The following is a 16,422-nucleotide window of genomic DNA, read 5'->3' as shown; positions in this document are numbered from 1 at the left end:
TGTGAAAGTTTAAGTTTAGATTTGAGAAGATGTAAGCACAAACACAATGGTAGACTCGAGGCTTGAATTTGCAAGTGCATATATTTCTATCTACTAGAATATACACCATGATAGGACACAATGAAGAGGACAAGTTTATGTGATGAGAAATTATGGATGTGTTGGCACCCTGCCTTTTCTTGTAGAACCCATTTAAAGACTTCCTAATTATCTAATCAAGATGGACTATATATTCAACACTTGAAACAAGGATATTGATACTTCTTATCAAATGCATCTACTTAACTCGAGAATCACTATGTATAAGCTAACAACTCCCAAACCTTTGATAAGTGAACCCAATTGATAAGGTTTGGGACATGGATAAGAAAGCAAAGTGGTGGAAACAAGTTGGCCAAATACACAAGTTTTTTAGAGATGCATTTCTCTAATTGGGACACATTAGCTAAGAGAGAAAGGTAGTATAGTGCTATGTCAACTAAAGGCTTTGGACATTCAACTATATCACATTAGAATATTGCTTCGGCCATTCCAAATAGATGGATTTCCTTTCTACACGAAGCTATCTCAAAAGTGGAAAAACTTTTCATGGATGATTTACAATGGACACATGTGTAACTCCATACACTTGGAAAGTATCGATTGAGTACACTATTCGAGGTCCTCTCTTTGGCTATTCAAGAGCCTCATGGAGCTTATTTGGTTGCTGTGAAGAGAATTAGTCATTTGCATGATATGATGGATTATAAATGCTTATGGTATCTCTTTTTCAATGCTTGCACATTGTATGGTTTGGAAATTACTTTTCACACCTTTTGAGCCAATTTCTTAACTTGATTTGTGTTTAAAGGTTAGTAGATTGGAAGTTTTAGTAGTGTCATCACCAATCAATAAACCTTTTATGTTGATAAAGTTCTGCCACATTTATATTTACAATCTATCTACTAGACAAAGCTATCAAAGGATGGAAATGATTTTTAGATGGCTTATGGAAATGCAAACTCCCTCTATTTTTGTGGTGATGCTTCGTCAATGTTCTACCTTCTACCACTCGCCTTTACCAAGAGAAGAATTTCAAGCTCGATTTTTATTTCAAGGCATTGTAGCTATTGCAAACTAGAGGCAATCCCTCATATTTTATAGGTTTGCCTATCTTCGAGGCTATCAAATTACTGGAGGATGTGCTTACCTTTGTACATGTTTAGCTAGAACATTTGATTGGAATCATCCATATAGCTTTGAGGAGATTTTCTAACTTTTTTACTTGGATGATGATTTGGATATCCTAGACCATATGGAAATCTTGTAACCATGTAGCCTTTGCATCGATTTCATCTTTGGGTTATATCTTTTTTCAAAACATTGCTACAATAGAATATTGACCAAGATTAGTAGTTTCTACATTTTACTACTTTTGTTTACAATCATATTCAATGGTTTTTGTTCATGAATTACTATCATCATATTTCAATTGTTTTGGTTATGTTTGTGTTCAATTGAACATAGGTATTGAGCTTCATATGTAACTTTGATAAGTTAGTTATTCAACAAGTGAAATATGGAAAGCATTAAGAGTGTTGTGAAGTACCTTTTTTAACTCTTGTTTTTATTAGGTTTGCACGCATAGAGTGGGAAGTGTTCAATTTTCATATTCCAGGCAAGGGAATCCCATTCAGAGAACTCCTCGAGACATTGGCTCTCTACAAGATTGGCTCACGAGTATGTTCCTTTTGTTTGAATTTGAGGACAAACAATCCAAGTGGAATTTCATGGATTATATGATTACACCTACATGCTCGATCACACATCATGTGTTTCTTTCCTCTATAATATTTATGATGTCCATACAATTATTTTTCATGATGGCATAATGTGGTATCTCAAAAGAGGTCATAAAACTCTTTTTTCATGATGACACAATACAAACTCTTTTTCATGATGGCATAATGCAATATCTCAAAAGAGAGTTTCTATATACATGTATGATGTTATCAAAATGTCCATACAAACTCTTTTTATCATAGATGGCATTATGGTATCTCAAAAGAGAGTTTGTATATACAACTATAATGCTATTAAAGATGTCCATACAAACTCTTTTGATCATAGATGTCCATATAAATTCTATTTTTCTCATGATAACATTATGTCATATGAGTTGAGGTATGACTTGGCCACAATGACTTTCTCATTCAAATCTTGTCGTGTAGGGCTTGGAACTTGCTGTTCGCATTGAAAGGGAGAGGCAAATACAAAAGATTTATAGATATGGTGCCACAATAAAGATACAATCTGTGATTAGAGGATTTCTTATAAGAAGAAGAAAGGCGCATGGAAGACTTGTCCAAGATAGACAACATGAGACCCATGGTGAAGGGAAATCACATGTAAAGTTTGTGGATGATCAACCACATGAAACAAGTGGTGATGAAGGCCACTCTACCCCTCCTGCCTCCAAAATATCATCAATGCTTTTGGAATAGGTTGGCTAGCATGTGTAAAGAAATCCAAGCTGATTAATTGGAATTCTAAAATGTTGTTTGGATTTTTGTTATATCCTTGAAAATATTGGCAAATTTTTCGAGGATTTTAGTTATAAAGCTAGCATTTCATATACATTTGTTGAACATCAACCGAGTTTGCTTTTTTGGGATCTTGTTCATAGTTGATCTCAAATTTTGATGGCCTTTTCTTCTCCATGTGGCTCTCAAGAGTATCTTTTTGTAATGAGCCTTATTAACAATTATGTGGGGAGGCTTTGATATTTGTACTTCATGGACATCCATGGTGGTTACGACCACAATTTACAATTTTGTTATAGAAAATCTTGTGACTTCACAATGCCCCCACGTTTCCTTTCAATAGATTAATTTTTTCTTTAGAAAATTGGACTTGCCTATAGAAGGTGTGCAAATTTCATCAATATTGGCACCAAATTTTTGGTGTCATTGGATAGACTTCAGTTTTATGTTGACAATCTAATGAAATGGTTAGACTACTTCATGGGATACATTTCCTCATTATGAATTAATTTGGTTTCCTTTTTATAATGTATGCATTAAGTATCAACAACTTGTTTAAGTATAATAAAATGCTTCTTAGTTATTTATAGCATCCTTGACTATCTTTATATTGATTTGTGGCACATAATAGTGCATCTTCCACCTTGAAAATTTTGTGGAAAAGTTAAAAAAATCGAGGAAAAGTCATTAGTGTTTTTTTGAGATGTCAAATAGGAGACTCATCAATTTAATCACTAAGTACCAAGTTCTACAATTTGAAATTCCATCTTGTATTCTTTTAGTTCTAATTTATTCATTAAGCAATAGGTTCATCATTGGTAATTATCAATTGACATCTTTAGTATTTTTCATGTGCATGACTCACAAAAGCTCAAGATCAAAAATCTCTCATTTGTTGTATTTTCATGTGCATGACTTGGAAAAGTTGAAGCTAGAAAATCTCTCGTCTATTTATCTATGATATCAATAATTAATCGTGGTGCATGACTTGGAAAGCTTCAAAGTTGATGATTAATCGTAGCAAGTATCTTTAACCAATTTATTATAGAGCTATCCTAAGAATGAGTCATTACTTATAGCAACTTAGCTTTTATTGAAGAAAATGGGATTATTCAATACCCACTCTATGCTACAATTACAACATCAAATAGATCAAACTTAGCCCATCCCAATCATTATGTATGTAAAAATTCCCTAACAAAGGGTAATACTATTAATTGTTAATATATTGCATGCATTTAAAGTCTCTTGTCGCATTCAATAGTTAAATTTATTTGCACAAAGCACACATAATACAAAAGACAAGTGAATCTATTGCTTTGATGTTATGCTCTTACATGAGTAATGTAGTAAACAAGGAGAATGATCTACATGAAATATTAATATGCTCTTACATGAATGATCTACAACTACACGAGTCCAAGGAAGTGAAAGAGCATCACCAATCATGATTAACATGATACACTAGACCCTTGGTCAACATTAAATAGTTGTGGAGAGCTAGGAAGTGAGTTCCATTTTGCTCATTTATTAAGGTGTTATAGCTCTCTTTATCTCACCTAATCTTAAAGCTTGTGGATCCTTTATGTTGCACATGCAAGGAATGCTAGGATGCTTCATGATAGCTTTGTGTAGCTTCATGAGGGAAGCAAAGTTGTCGTACTATCCCAAGGCAACTTTGCTTTCCTCCCCCCCCCCCCCCCCCCTCTCTCTCTCTCTCTCTCTCTCTCTCTCTCTCTCTCTCTCTCAAATGACCTCATGACTAAAATAGTCCTCCACTACTTCAAAAGCCTCATGATGAGTAAGGAACTTTCCAATAAAGTGGCATTTGACCTATTCTCCATACAACATAGTAACAAGAGACTTGAACCCTTCGACATATCCTAAGAAGAGCTCATTTGGGAGGCCATTCCATTTAAGGTTTTTTACAAGGAACGTAGAATAGAGATATTAAGGGTCAATTCAAGCTCAGTAACCATGTCCTCTTGAAAGTCCTACAATCATACTCCCTAGCATATTTTTGGTGCAAGCAAGCAACAATATCATGGTATTGACAATTATTACTGCAAATGCAAGACTCAAAGTCACTAGAACAATCACTAATCTATTGCAAATTTTGAGATCTTATGAATAGAGAGCATAAATGCTACATTTCAAAAATCTTGAGAGTTGAGGCATGTAGCACCCCATGTTCTAGTGATTTCTTACAAGCATCTTCGTAAAAACAATCCATGCTTGCGTGACATTAGATAGCACTCATCAACCAAAATAATCAACCAACTATAGCATATATTTTAAGAATTAATCATGTGAAGCAAAAAACACTCATTGAAATTCAAATGCAAGGAGCTGAGTGGGTCTTGAAAGCATCAATTAGCCAATGCAACAATTCCAATATAATTAGAGAATACATTATGCCTTTCCACCCATGGGTTTGGCACTATTGGAAAGAAAGAGCTAGTTTCACAAATAGAATGTATATCCAAATGGATCTAAGTTTTAGAATGATAAAGAGAGTTATATCTATAATTGGGCTCAAAGAAATGAATCCAGAATCACATATATTTAAAGGAAGAAACCTTCAATGCATCCTAGATCTGGCACTCAAGAGAAGCCAATGAGAGTAAGAACCTAATAGAGTTTATTTTAGGAACAATTGCATAAGTCTCATCCTTATATAGCCACTTACAACCAATGGCTTTTTTGTTAGGTGGAAGGTTATTATAAATCCCAAGTATGATTCTTTTCTAATGCTTCCATTTCTTCTTTCCATTCTTTCTCATCACATGCATGGTTTATTTTACTCTTAAATTGATGCTAGGAATGCACAATTGCTTTGTTGAAAAGTGGAAGAGGTACCTCTATGATAACTAAGTCTTTATGGCTACTTTTTTCCTCTTGTAGAACTTTGAAGCATTGTTTTATGCTCCTCATCTTCTTCTTCTACTCTGAAAGGTTCTTCAAGAGAAGGTATGTCACCCTTCATGATTTTTCATGATGATGGGGTATCCAAATCTAATGCAGGCTACAATGATTCCAACATGTCCTTCATCAAAGACAACATCTCTAGAGATAAATGTATCCATATTATAGGAATGTAAAGTTTGTAATCTTTAGTTAATTCAGCATAACCAATAAATATGTATTTTCCTAACTTGTGATCTAACTTTTTCCTTTTCTCTTCAAGAATATGAGCATAAGCTACAAAACTAAAAGCCCTTAAGTGATTTACCTTTGGCTTGCATCCAAAAAAGGCATCATAGGAAGTGATTCTCCTTAATGGTTCAATAGGGGACCTATTCAACAAGTAACAAGTTGTATTGATTGCCTCTACCCATAAGGTATGGTAGTTGCTTATCTTTGAGCTTGTTTCTTACTACCTCAAAGAGAGATCTATTATTTCTCTTTGCAATGCCATTTTGCTGAGGAGTGTAGCTGCAAGTGAGTTGTGTTCTGGTGCCATGTTCTTGAATGTATTGGCTGAAATAATTCAAGCGTACAAGCACCAGGGTTCCTCCTATGCAAGTTGTAAAATCAAAGAGTTCACAAGGATGTATAGAATAATTTGTGCTTCATAAGCTTAGAAAAAATACAAGGCATGTATTGAGAAAGGGCCAATGTTGGACCAAACGGTGAGTGGATGCCCAAAAAAAGAACATGTATATAAGCGAATAAGCTCATTCTTGGAGTGTGCAAACTTGTGGCTCTCTTCTTGGTCTTGTGTCTATCTTATTGTGTGTGAGAGGGAGAGAGGGATTGAGAGAGAAGGAGAGTGTGAGTGAGAGTGACATACTAGCTTGGAGAAGCTCTTGCTTCTCTTCTATTCTTCTTCTTCTTTTCTCTTCTCTTTGTGTGATGAGCATGGCGGGTGGGACATGCAGATGGAGCTTGCTTGAGTGCATTTATTGGATCGTGGAGCTATTGGCAAATTCATGTATCTAGACTACAATGAATGGATCGGCCAGTAAGCTCATACATTTGATCAGAGAGTGCGCATTGGCTATATTAGAGGTAGCCACAATTCAATTGCTTGAAACACTTGAATCAATAAGCAATCCATAGACCCAATGGTATTGTTCATGAGAGCGCCAACATTTTAGTTCCATTGCCAAGACCAACAAATTTGAGCAAGTAGGCATTGGCACTCTAGGCCGAGTAGCAAAATAGAAGCTCACACTCTGAAACATCACACGGGTTAGCATAGGATAGACAGATTGAGAGCAATTGATTCGTTCATGTGTGTTGGTATTTCAATTGTGGTTGTGTGTATCAAATTTTTTGTGAGAATTGTAGGAAGGTAGAAATAATAGAATAAGGCTCCTAACCTTAGAAAAATCTGTAAAAAATATAAAACTTTTAAGTTTCTACCAGACAACAAAGAATAGGAAGCAAGGGCTAGGCTGCGACGTTTGGTGTGCTAAGGACCTATAGCACTTAATGGGTTCATTTTATCTCCCTGACACTCTCTGCTCTTGGGACTAGACCTCTTGATCAAGGTTTCCACAAGCAAGGGGCTTGAAGGAGTCTACGAGTTGCCCAAAAGCACGTTACTTGTTTTTTGGTGCTTTTTCTTTTTGTGCTATTCATCTTTGCTTTTTGCAAAAAGGCTTGGGTAGTACAAGAGCTATAAAAATAGGGTGAGTTACGTAAGAAGGCCATCACTCAAGAGAGGGAAGGCAAGGCAAGGAGAGGACTTGCTTCATGTGGTCAAGCAATACGACTTCATCACCTATAAGCTTCCATGTATACTCTCCATGTTTAGACATGGATGCTCTTGTGTGCTACTCTTGCCCTCCCCCCTCTTGGCACTGGACAAACAGTTTGCATCTTCTAGACCTTGCTTTCTTTGCAAGTTCAAGAGTCTAGGCCTTGGCAACACGGCCAAATAGCCTTTGACAAGGAGTGAAGCCTTAATAGGGCTGATGAATAGACTTAGTGACACAAGGAGTTGAAGGGCGTTGCGCCTTAGGTTGATGATGCCACGAATTCCGTCCGAAATGTATTAGGCATTAAGCCTTAGGCTTGATGGCATCTGAAATCCGTCCGCATGGTAGGTAATTGGCATCGAGTCGTAGCGTTTGAATCCGGCCTTAGACTTAAAGCCTTTGTGGGAGGATCGTTTGAATCCGGCCTAAGACTTAAAGCCTTTGTCAAACCAAATGAACTGATGGGGATGATGAAGAGGAAATTCACATGGACAAATCAATGAGGGCCACACCTTTAGGCTTGGCTTAATTGGGTCATGCCACCTCTCATGATGGCCTCCCACTGCCTCATGCTAGTCCCAGTATCAGTAGCCTCCAAACTAGGGGTATGTCACTAGCTCCATCCAAAGTGAATCATACTACAATCATGTCTAATGCTATTGTATTGTGCATGCCAATACAAGTAAACAACCTGATGATGTTGTGGCTCATCATTATTCTTGTCCAAGCTGGCTCAAAAGGTTTAGGTCTTGTTAAATCACCAATCTTTCCACATGCCTAATTTCTACTGCAAAGCACCCTACCTACCTTGGCTATGATGACCTGTTTCTATGCCACTTTGGAGCTTGAATAGCCTACAACATGAGCATCCCTAATTGAGACTAAATGATGTACTCCTCGACCATTGTCTAGCCCACATAAAGGCTACAATCACAAGGACACCTGGTGATTATCTTATAGTACAATGCAAGCATAATACTTTGAACTATTGCAAGACTAACCACCTTGAGCTACACACCTTGAGAGTGGGCCAACTTGGGTTGTCATACACCTCAAAGTGCACTAGAGCCTTCATTGAGTTCCTTACCTAGTCTTGGAGTCAACATTGAGTTAGAACCTAGGCAAGTGGCCTAATGATGAAAAGTGTCTCAATGACTTTGAGTAATTCACCTAGGTGAGCTCAAGTAGGCACAAACAGAACTCCTTGAGTTGACTACACACCTAACCAAGGAGTGAAAGGAATTGTGAATGGGTGAGTAGGGCCATTCTAATCTCAAGTCACTCATGCCAACACTAACACGATTACTAAAAGCAAAGCACAACTGTCGACTAGGGCTATCCACCAAGCCCCTTGAAGGTCACCCCCATGATGCAAGAAGCATATTATCTCCATTACATGGGAGAAGAGTCTTACACCACCTTAAGCAACCAATGCTACCACTTCAAGTCGAAGCATCTCAGTCATGTCATGGATGATTGCTATATCTAGTTTAGCCTTTGGTGATATGCTTCATCCGATTGCTTAAGAGCACATTTGAATGCCACATGCCCTAATGCTTTTTGTTAAGCCGTTCATCCAAATGCTCAAGGCCTTATGCTAAGCCATCTATCCAAATTGAGTGTGATGTTCTAGTTGAGTGAGGCATTAAGCCTTTGGAGCTAAATCATGAAGGTATCATGTCTTTCATGCAGCCAAATCAATGACTGGGTTGTGGGCGTGTAAGATGGTCAAGTTTAATGTACGTTGACTAAGCTGATTCGAACACTTGAGTCATCAAGAGGACAGAAGTTGAGCAATTAGCATCGATCAAGTAGTGTGTACAAAATCAAAAGACATTTGATTATTAGAAGTTTACTATATGAAGGTGAGATTTTATATACAAAAAGAAAAAGAATGACCACAACATGCCACATGTATGCAACAACCCAAGCATAGTAGTGACATCATCTTTTTCTTTTGGGTTGGCAACATGGGCTGATTGTTCAGTCATGGAGTGGGGATGAGAAGGTAATGGCAAAAAGGCTTTCTCATGCTCCATCATTTTCCTCTCTTCTTCATACTTCCTAAAGGAATTGAGAGCCAATGGCCCACAAAGCACCCCCACAATAATGGTAGCTTGGGATGCCTTGGATGGTGTTGGTGATAGGACTGCCCATATAACAACAACAACAAATGGGACAATGGCATTTTCTAACAAGTTAGGCAAAAGCAAACCACATAGAAACCAACAATTGAGGGGATTCGATAGCATTCACACTAGTGGTTACTATGCATGATGCGCTTACTCCTAAATTTAGTATTGCTAAGGTAAATATGGTGTTGATTAACAACCATCATGACCACCAACAATACCAATGTCTACAACATTTTCGATCTTGGCCTTTCTAACTTAAACCAAATCCACATGAACAGGCATGGACTACCCATAATCTCCATGCTTTGTGAGAAGTAGGACTTGCTCTTGTGATCCAAGTGCTAAGTAGGTGAAGCACTAGTCGGAAATGGAAACTAAAGGCAAGTACAAGGGGATGATTTGATTGAGACTCAAGTTCTTGTAGAAGGGTGAGTTATTCATAGGAATTGCAACCCAATAATCCAATGAACTACATGCAGTGGGCAATTGCAAAAAATCAACACAACCAAGATACTCATGGAGCTTGGTGATCGATATTGTCGAAATGGAAAAGCAAGCTAACTTCCACACACATAAATACCTTGGAGAATTAATGGTGGGTCAAGGCCACTTATTGCTCAAGTCCTATCATCATCTCAAGGCCTTACTTGTCTCATGGGACCATGCAATAGCGCATTTACTTGGAGTCACAAGCTTTGTGGTTAGACTAACCACAATCCACTTCAACTTTTGGGAATCGGCTACTATCAGCCCCTAGCATGGGCATGATAGCAACTGCCAGTTAATAGGTGGACCTACCCTAGTTGCACATACTTGGTTATATCCAACCGCCATCCATGTGGACTTGGATGGGTTACCACTCTTGCATGGGCATGATAGCAACTACCAGTTAATAGGTGGACCTACCCTAGTTGCACATACTTGGTTATATCCAACTGCCTTCCATGTGGACTTGGGTGGGTTAGCACTCTTGCATTAGGCTTGGAAAGCCACTGCCATTAGCTTCTAGGCCATTGGAAGTGAACCATTTGACTATTGACTAGGTAAAATTTTCAAATCTAAAAGGAGCTCTACAATACTATCACAAGCAAAGGATCATTGTGCTTAGAGGAAGCCCAGAGAGAAGCTAGAGCTCAAAAGGCAAAGTCCTTGAATGTGCAACATGCAGCGCATGATGCAAGCCCCTTGAATTATCAACACTTTGAGGACGTCTAAATCTCCTTGCATTCTTCAGGGGTCCCTCATGCATGTGGCCCTAAGCAATGTCACACTTAAGGGCATAAACTCATATGTGTATTGTAGGAACAAGAGCTTGCTAGCTAGTGGGATTACAACGTACAAAGGCGAAAGCAAAGAAGCACAAATTAGGGTGGCAAATTTGGATTTTTGAAGGGAGACACAAACCCACTCTATCAAAGCTAAAGGAAGAAGAAACAACCTTCCCAAACCATCAGGGTAATCATAGGCATCATCACATCAATGGTTGCATCTAAAAGTCATGATTCCTCTAGACCCATGCACTAGGGGAACATCCTACATAAGACCCAAGCACACCAAACCTTGAGCCTCTCCCACAAAAGGGCTACCAACACTTGGAGTTAGGTCATGCAAAATATTGCTAAGGAAACGTGGAAGCTTATGGCATTCCATCCCTTAACTTTCAACTTTTCTTAGAGAAATTGATGCAAGAAGTATCATCTAGAACTAGACATTAAGAGAGGCTAAGTGCCCTTGAGTACATATGCTCAAGTCCCTCATAAGTTCAATGGACAATTCAATCAATGAGTAGGATAGTGCTGCACTAGTTGCCTCAATCCTGGCTAGATTAGGGATTGTGCCCAATGCCAGAAGCCAAACTAAAATCTCTATAGTCACAAAACAAGTTGAGAAATACATGGCAAGAGATAATGCATATAGTTTCATGGAACAATTTGAGCAGGTATGCAAGCCCAATAACCTCCAAGACCCCAATCAACATGCACAAGCTTTTGGATTGTGCCTAGGGGAAAAGGGCACCAGCATAAACAATGTAAACCACAACAACTTTAACACATTTAAAGACTTGTTCATCAAGAGGTTTTCAAAAGTAGGATATGTAGATAGCTTAATTGTCAAACTAATAAACATCAGCCAAAAGGAAAAGGAAAAGATCCGTGATTATGTCACCCATGTCAAGAGCCTCTATAAGAGAATTCTAATGACTAAGCATCCGAACGAGAAGGTTGTATCCATTGTATTTATCAATGGAATACAAAATTAGGAGCTCTATAACCCTCTAATGATCGAGTAATACAAGTCTGCATGGGTCTTTGTAGAAGCAATATGTATGTATGACTTGCTGAGGGAACAAAGTTCAAAAGGCATTCAACCAACAAGTGTCACTTCTAGCTATGGTGAGAGAACCATTGTTCATAGTGAACAAACTATCCTTGATGCTCAAGGAAAAGGAAAGAGTATTAACCAATCATAGAAAATAGCGGACCTGAAACTCAAACTTGCTAAAGTCCAACAGGAAATTGGAAGACCTGCGCAACCTCATGTGCAATGCATCCATTTTGGAGGAAACCACCTTCCAACCAAATGCCTTGACCCCCTAGGCCACACACTTGCACAAACTATGGTAGGTATGGGCATGAAGCAATACATTGCCACTTGTCAAGTGTAGAGAAATCAAGAACTTGAAGATAAGATGATAATGTGCACAATAAGAGAAAGAGATAGAGACAATGAGCTGCAGTTGAACATTTCATTGCTAGTAGTTGTATATATACATGGTACATTAAATGAGGTAGATGAGCTTTATCTCTAAATATCTTAGATATTTACAAAGTGGATATCTATGAGATCGTTTTGTCCACATAATGGCTTGTCCTTATCTTATCCAAACTTTTATCCTTATCCACAATTTTATCTTAACATCCCCCCTCAAAAGCATTCCATAGGTATCTATAGAGAAATAAAAGATTACATTCAATTCATCAATTCACCTAGAATGTTTTCCCCTCCCCATCATATCATGCAAAGGATTTGCATGGCAATTTTTTGCTTCAAGTGAGGAACTGATTTGGTGAGGAAATCAGTAGCATTATCACATGATGGTACATATTGAAGGATGATATTGGAATTTTCAACTAATTCACATACAAAATGATATCTCATATCAATATGGTAGAGTTTAATACTTAATTTTGGGTTGAATGATAGACATTGATGCTTTATTGTCGGTGAAGATTGGAATTTGTTGAGGTTGATACCCAAAACTGATGTCTTCCAAGAGTTTCTTCAGATAAATTATTTCTTGGGTTGCCATGTTGCAGGCCACATATTCGGCTTTAGTAGTAGAAAGTGCTACGGAGTGTTGCTATTTGGTGCTCCAAGAGATGGGATCTCCTAATTTTGATGTTGCCTTTAGATATCGTAAGACCTGTTTGAGCTGCTTCTGATGTTCATAAGTAGGTTGATTCATGGCTTTGAAGAGAATGTGTCCTGCATAAGATAAATTTGGAGGACGAGTACAAGAATTAGATATCAAAGATATCCAAGTGCTTCCATATAAGGAGTAGTCTCCATTTCACAAGCATGGTCAGTTGAAAGAGAGTGGGATGAGGATGTACTCAATTGGAGATTTTGGGCAAGTAGAGTGACCATGGGATTACATTTTAGCATGGAATAACAGGAGAGAATAGACATAATGCAGGTATGGTGATGCATTTTGATGGATGTGGGTGACTATTCAATTTCAATGCCAAGACAATAATGCATAGGACCATAGTCTGTTATAGCAAACTGTGAAGATATGATAGATTTGGCTTTGGACATTGCTTGAGGAGTGTTGGCAAGAATAGGAATGTCATCAACATATAGACCTAAGATAATGACTTTGTTGCCTTCAAGAAGAGTATAAATGTTGTGATCTATTTTTAGCCGCCGAAAGCCATGGTGTAGTAAGTGAGAATGAATACGAGTGTACCACTGCCTTGGTGCTTATTTTAGGCCATAAAGAGCTTGATGTAGTAGACAAACATGTATAGGAAATTTTGGATCAACAAAGTTTGGTGGTTGAGACATATAGATTTTTTGTTTTAAGTGACCATGCAAGAAGGCAATTTTGGCATCAATATGGTAAAGAATCAATTTAAAATGAGTTGCTATGGAGAGTAATACCCGTAAGGAAGATAAAGAAAGTACATGAGAGAATGTACTTCCGTAGTGGAGGCCTTCAATTTCTTTGAAACCAAGACATACAAGTCGAGCTTTGTACTTGTCGATGGAGCCATCTGGTTTGAGCTTTTTGCAAAGTACCCATTTGCATCTTATTGTAGATTCTCCAGGAGGAAGAGGTACCAATTTCCAGGTATTATTGTGAAGAAGAGCTGTGTATTCATCAAGCATTGCAGCTTGCCATTGAGAGGCTTCAGGACTTCGAAGTGCTTGAGTGACAGAAGAGCAAATTGGAGCTTGGGGAATAGTGATTGGAGGTGAATCTTGAGCTTGTGGCCAAGGACAATGTTGGCTTGAAGATGAAGGACATGTAAGGTTTTGAAGCAAGGAGTTGATTGTGATTGTACCTCCGGAGTCGGAAGTACTGAATAGAATAATGGGCATTAATGGAGAAGTTGGAGATGGAGGCCGTAGAGTTATAACAATGAGAGCTGTAGGTGAAGTATTGCTTGATGTTGAGAAGCTTATTGCAACTCAGGTTTCACAAGAACATGCCCTGAGGAAGGCTAATCACTTCCTTTAAATGAAGCTATATTGAGATCATGCCTAATGAACTAGCCAACCTTGATCACCTTATGTAGACCAATTCCTTGTTCTTACGTCATTGATTTACTCTATGAGAACAATGGGAAAGAGAGGGATGTCAAATCATGACCAACGCATAGCAACAACATGCCATTGAAATGTCAGAGTACAATCCCACATATGTTGTCCCCACATCCTTTCGAGTAGCACTTGCTCTCACCCATAAGCACATGCTAGAAGCTAATCTAATGCTACATCCATACATCAACCGAGTTCTTAGCAAGGAAGAGCTTCATACTGCTAGTCAAATTGGTTCATGGGACCTCCTTATTGATATCCTAATCTACATTATCCATATCGGTATCCATCCACAAGATATGGATCATTATGTTGCCATGGAATACAATCTACGCTTTTATGACTGGTGGTTGCAAACATAGTTTTATGACCCTTTGTGCAATCCTGGAAGTATTGTAGTCATTTGGGAGGAGGAGGGGTTTGAATATTTTCAGTCTCTAAAATTGAACATTTTTAAATCTTTTTTTTTACTTTTCTGATATGCAAAAATTTCCTTAATAAGACACAAAACCTTCATGCAAAGATTTTAGATTTCTTTTATGCTTATGTGAGGTGTGAAGATTTCTTTTTCCTAGCACATTGTACATATAGGTTTTGTTCTTAATAAATTCAATACTTCTTGAAAACTCACCACACGATGTTCTTAGACCTTGAGTATGGCAGGACAAGGAGAGAAAGCCACACGCAAAAGGATGACCAAGTCCTAGACATCGTTTTCCAAAGATGAACAAGTTGACTACAAGCTTTGTACAGAAGTTAATGGATATTGCCATTTGTAGTACACAAACAAATCCACGACCTAAAAGAAGTGGTCGCCAAAAATCTAAATGCTAGAGAATTAATAGGCCAATGTGAATTGCACAAGTACATAGAGAAATTTAAAGGGGAGATAAATTACGAACAATGCACAGAATTTCTCACAGCCTATGGTCTTAACAGGCATGGTGGAGTAATAACAGTGGGAAACAACCATGGACATGACTAGGTGGACATCCCTCTTAATCCAATGGTGGTGCACAAAGCTTTGCGCCTACTAGATAAGCAAGAAAAGTGACCAAAGAGGGATGTTTATGCAATGCTAGGGATGGACAAGCACAAGGGTTTCAACAATGATGGCATCATCCTAGAGGATATCTCGGATCCCTCAATTAAGATTTAAGCTAAGTTGATACATGCCCTATTCTCTAGAAATAGGTACAACTCCCTAATGAGCAAAATCCATGTGGCAATGCTAGAAAGTGTGGCTACTTGGACAATGGGTAATAAAAACCTCAATGCCTACATCGTAAAGACCATCCATGATATGGCAATGGCACTGAGCTTTGGTGCACAAGAGTCTGAGAAGTCAAGGCCCATGTCAACAACAAGTAGAGAGGTAGAAAGGAAGAAGGCAACAAACCAAGGCCACTTTGTAGGATTCGGTGGGATACTATCGGCCATTATACAAGAGGTTGCTAAAGAATCACATCTAGGAGCAAAACCATCAATGCAAAAATCGTAAGGCATAGCAAGGCAAGAGGTGTGAAACTCTAGAGTAGGGACCCTCAAAGGAGCAATAGAAAGAGAAAATCAAGAGATTGTAGCTAGAGGTAGAGGAGACTGCAAGAAGACTTGCTGCCACATGACAAAAGCTCTAAACCAAGAAAGCACCTAGTAAAAGAGCTGCAATTGAAGTCCCCCATGACAAGCCTAGTTGGAGAACAGGAAGCAACTCAACCCAAGTAGATAACAGTTGACATTCAGGCTCAAGCCATGGCACTAGAGTGACCACCTGAGTTGAGGAGCAAGAGGTTCCAGGATCCACAATACAAGAGGTTGGAAACCCACCAGCATCAACAAAAGCCACAATCCATATCCATCAGAAGGAAAGAAAGGGGAAATTTTGTTATCAAGGTGTCAATCAAATGAGAGAGGACATGATGGAGAGGAGAAGGGCATGATGGAGGAGGAGAAGGAACTTGAAAAAGTGAAAGAAGCCTCCATGAGAGAGGAAGAGAAATGGAGTCAAAAATAATAGGAGGAGGAGGAGCGCCTTAGAAAGCAAGAGCAAAAAGATGTAGCCTTAGTTATTAGAAGATCAGTAGAGCAACCATCAAGACTTGAAGAGCTAGCTCTAATGAACCTCAATCTAGGTGGGTCTTTAGAGGCAGGCACTAGTGCAGCAAGACCTACAACTAGGCCAATAATTATATTGGGCAAAGGTAAGGCTCCAATGCAAACACCTTCCCCTTCACT

The 16,422-nt window shown here is 38.4% G+C and overlaps 1 protein-coding gene across 2 annotated transcripts in view; it reads left to right on the top strand.

The window, feature by feature from the left end:
* Window positions 1-2,842, top strand: part of LOC148032134 (uncharacterized) — a 306,148-nt gene extending 303,306 nt beyond the window's left edge. Inside the window, exons 23-24 of one of the 2 annotated variants that reach the window (XM_087682765.1) lie at window positions 1,614-1,719; window positions 2,211-2,842. In XM_087682765.1, the coding sequence (XP_087538891.1) occupies window positions 1,614-1,719; window positions 2,211-2,483 (379 nt within the window). In that variant the 3' untranslated portion in view covers window positions 2,484-2,842. The remainder of the gene's footprint in view (window positions 1-1,613; window positions 1,720-2,210) is intronic. The other variant, XM_087682766.1, reaches the window with a different exon arrangement.
* The last annotated feature ends 13,580 nt before the right edge of the window (window positions 2,843-16,422 follow it).

This window comes from Lygodium microphyllum, chromosome 8 (assembly GCF_053477565.2).
Source record: "Lygodium microphyllum isolate KBCC chromosome 8, Lygodium_microphyllum_v1.1.10, whole genome shotgun sequence".
Taxonomy (NCBI): Eukaryota; Viridiplantae; Streptophyta; class Polypodiopsida; order Schizaeales; family Lygodiaceae; genus Lygodium; species Lygodium microphyllum.
The sequence above is the reverse complement of the archived record's forward strand: the minus strand, read 5'-3'. Positions and strand labels throughout refer to the sequence as shown.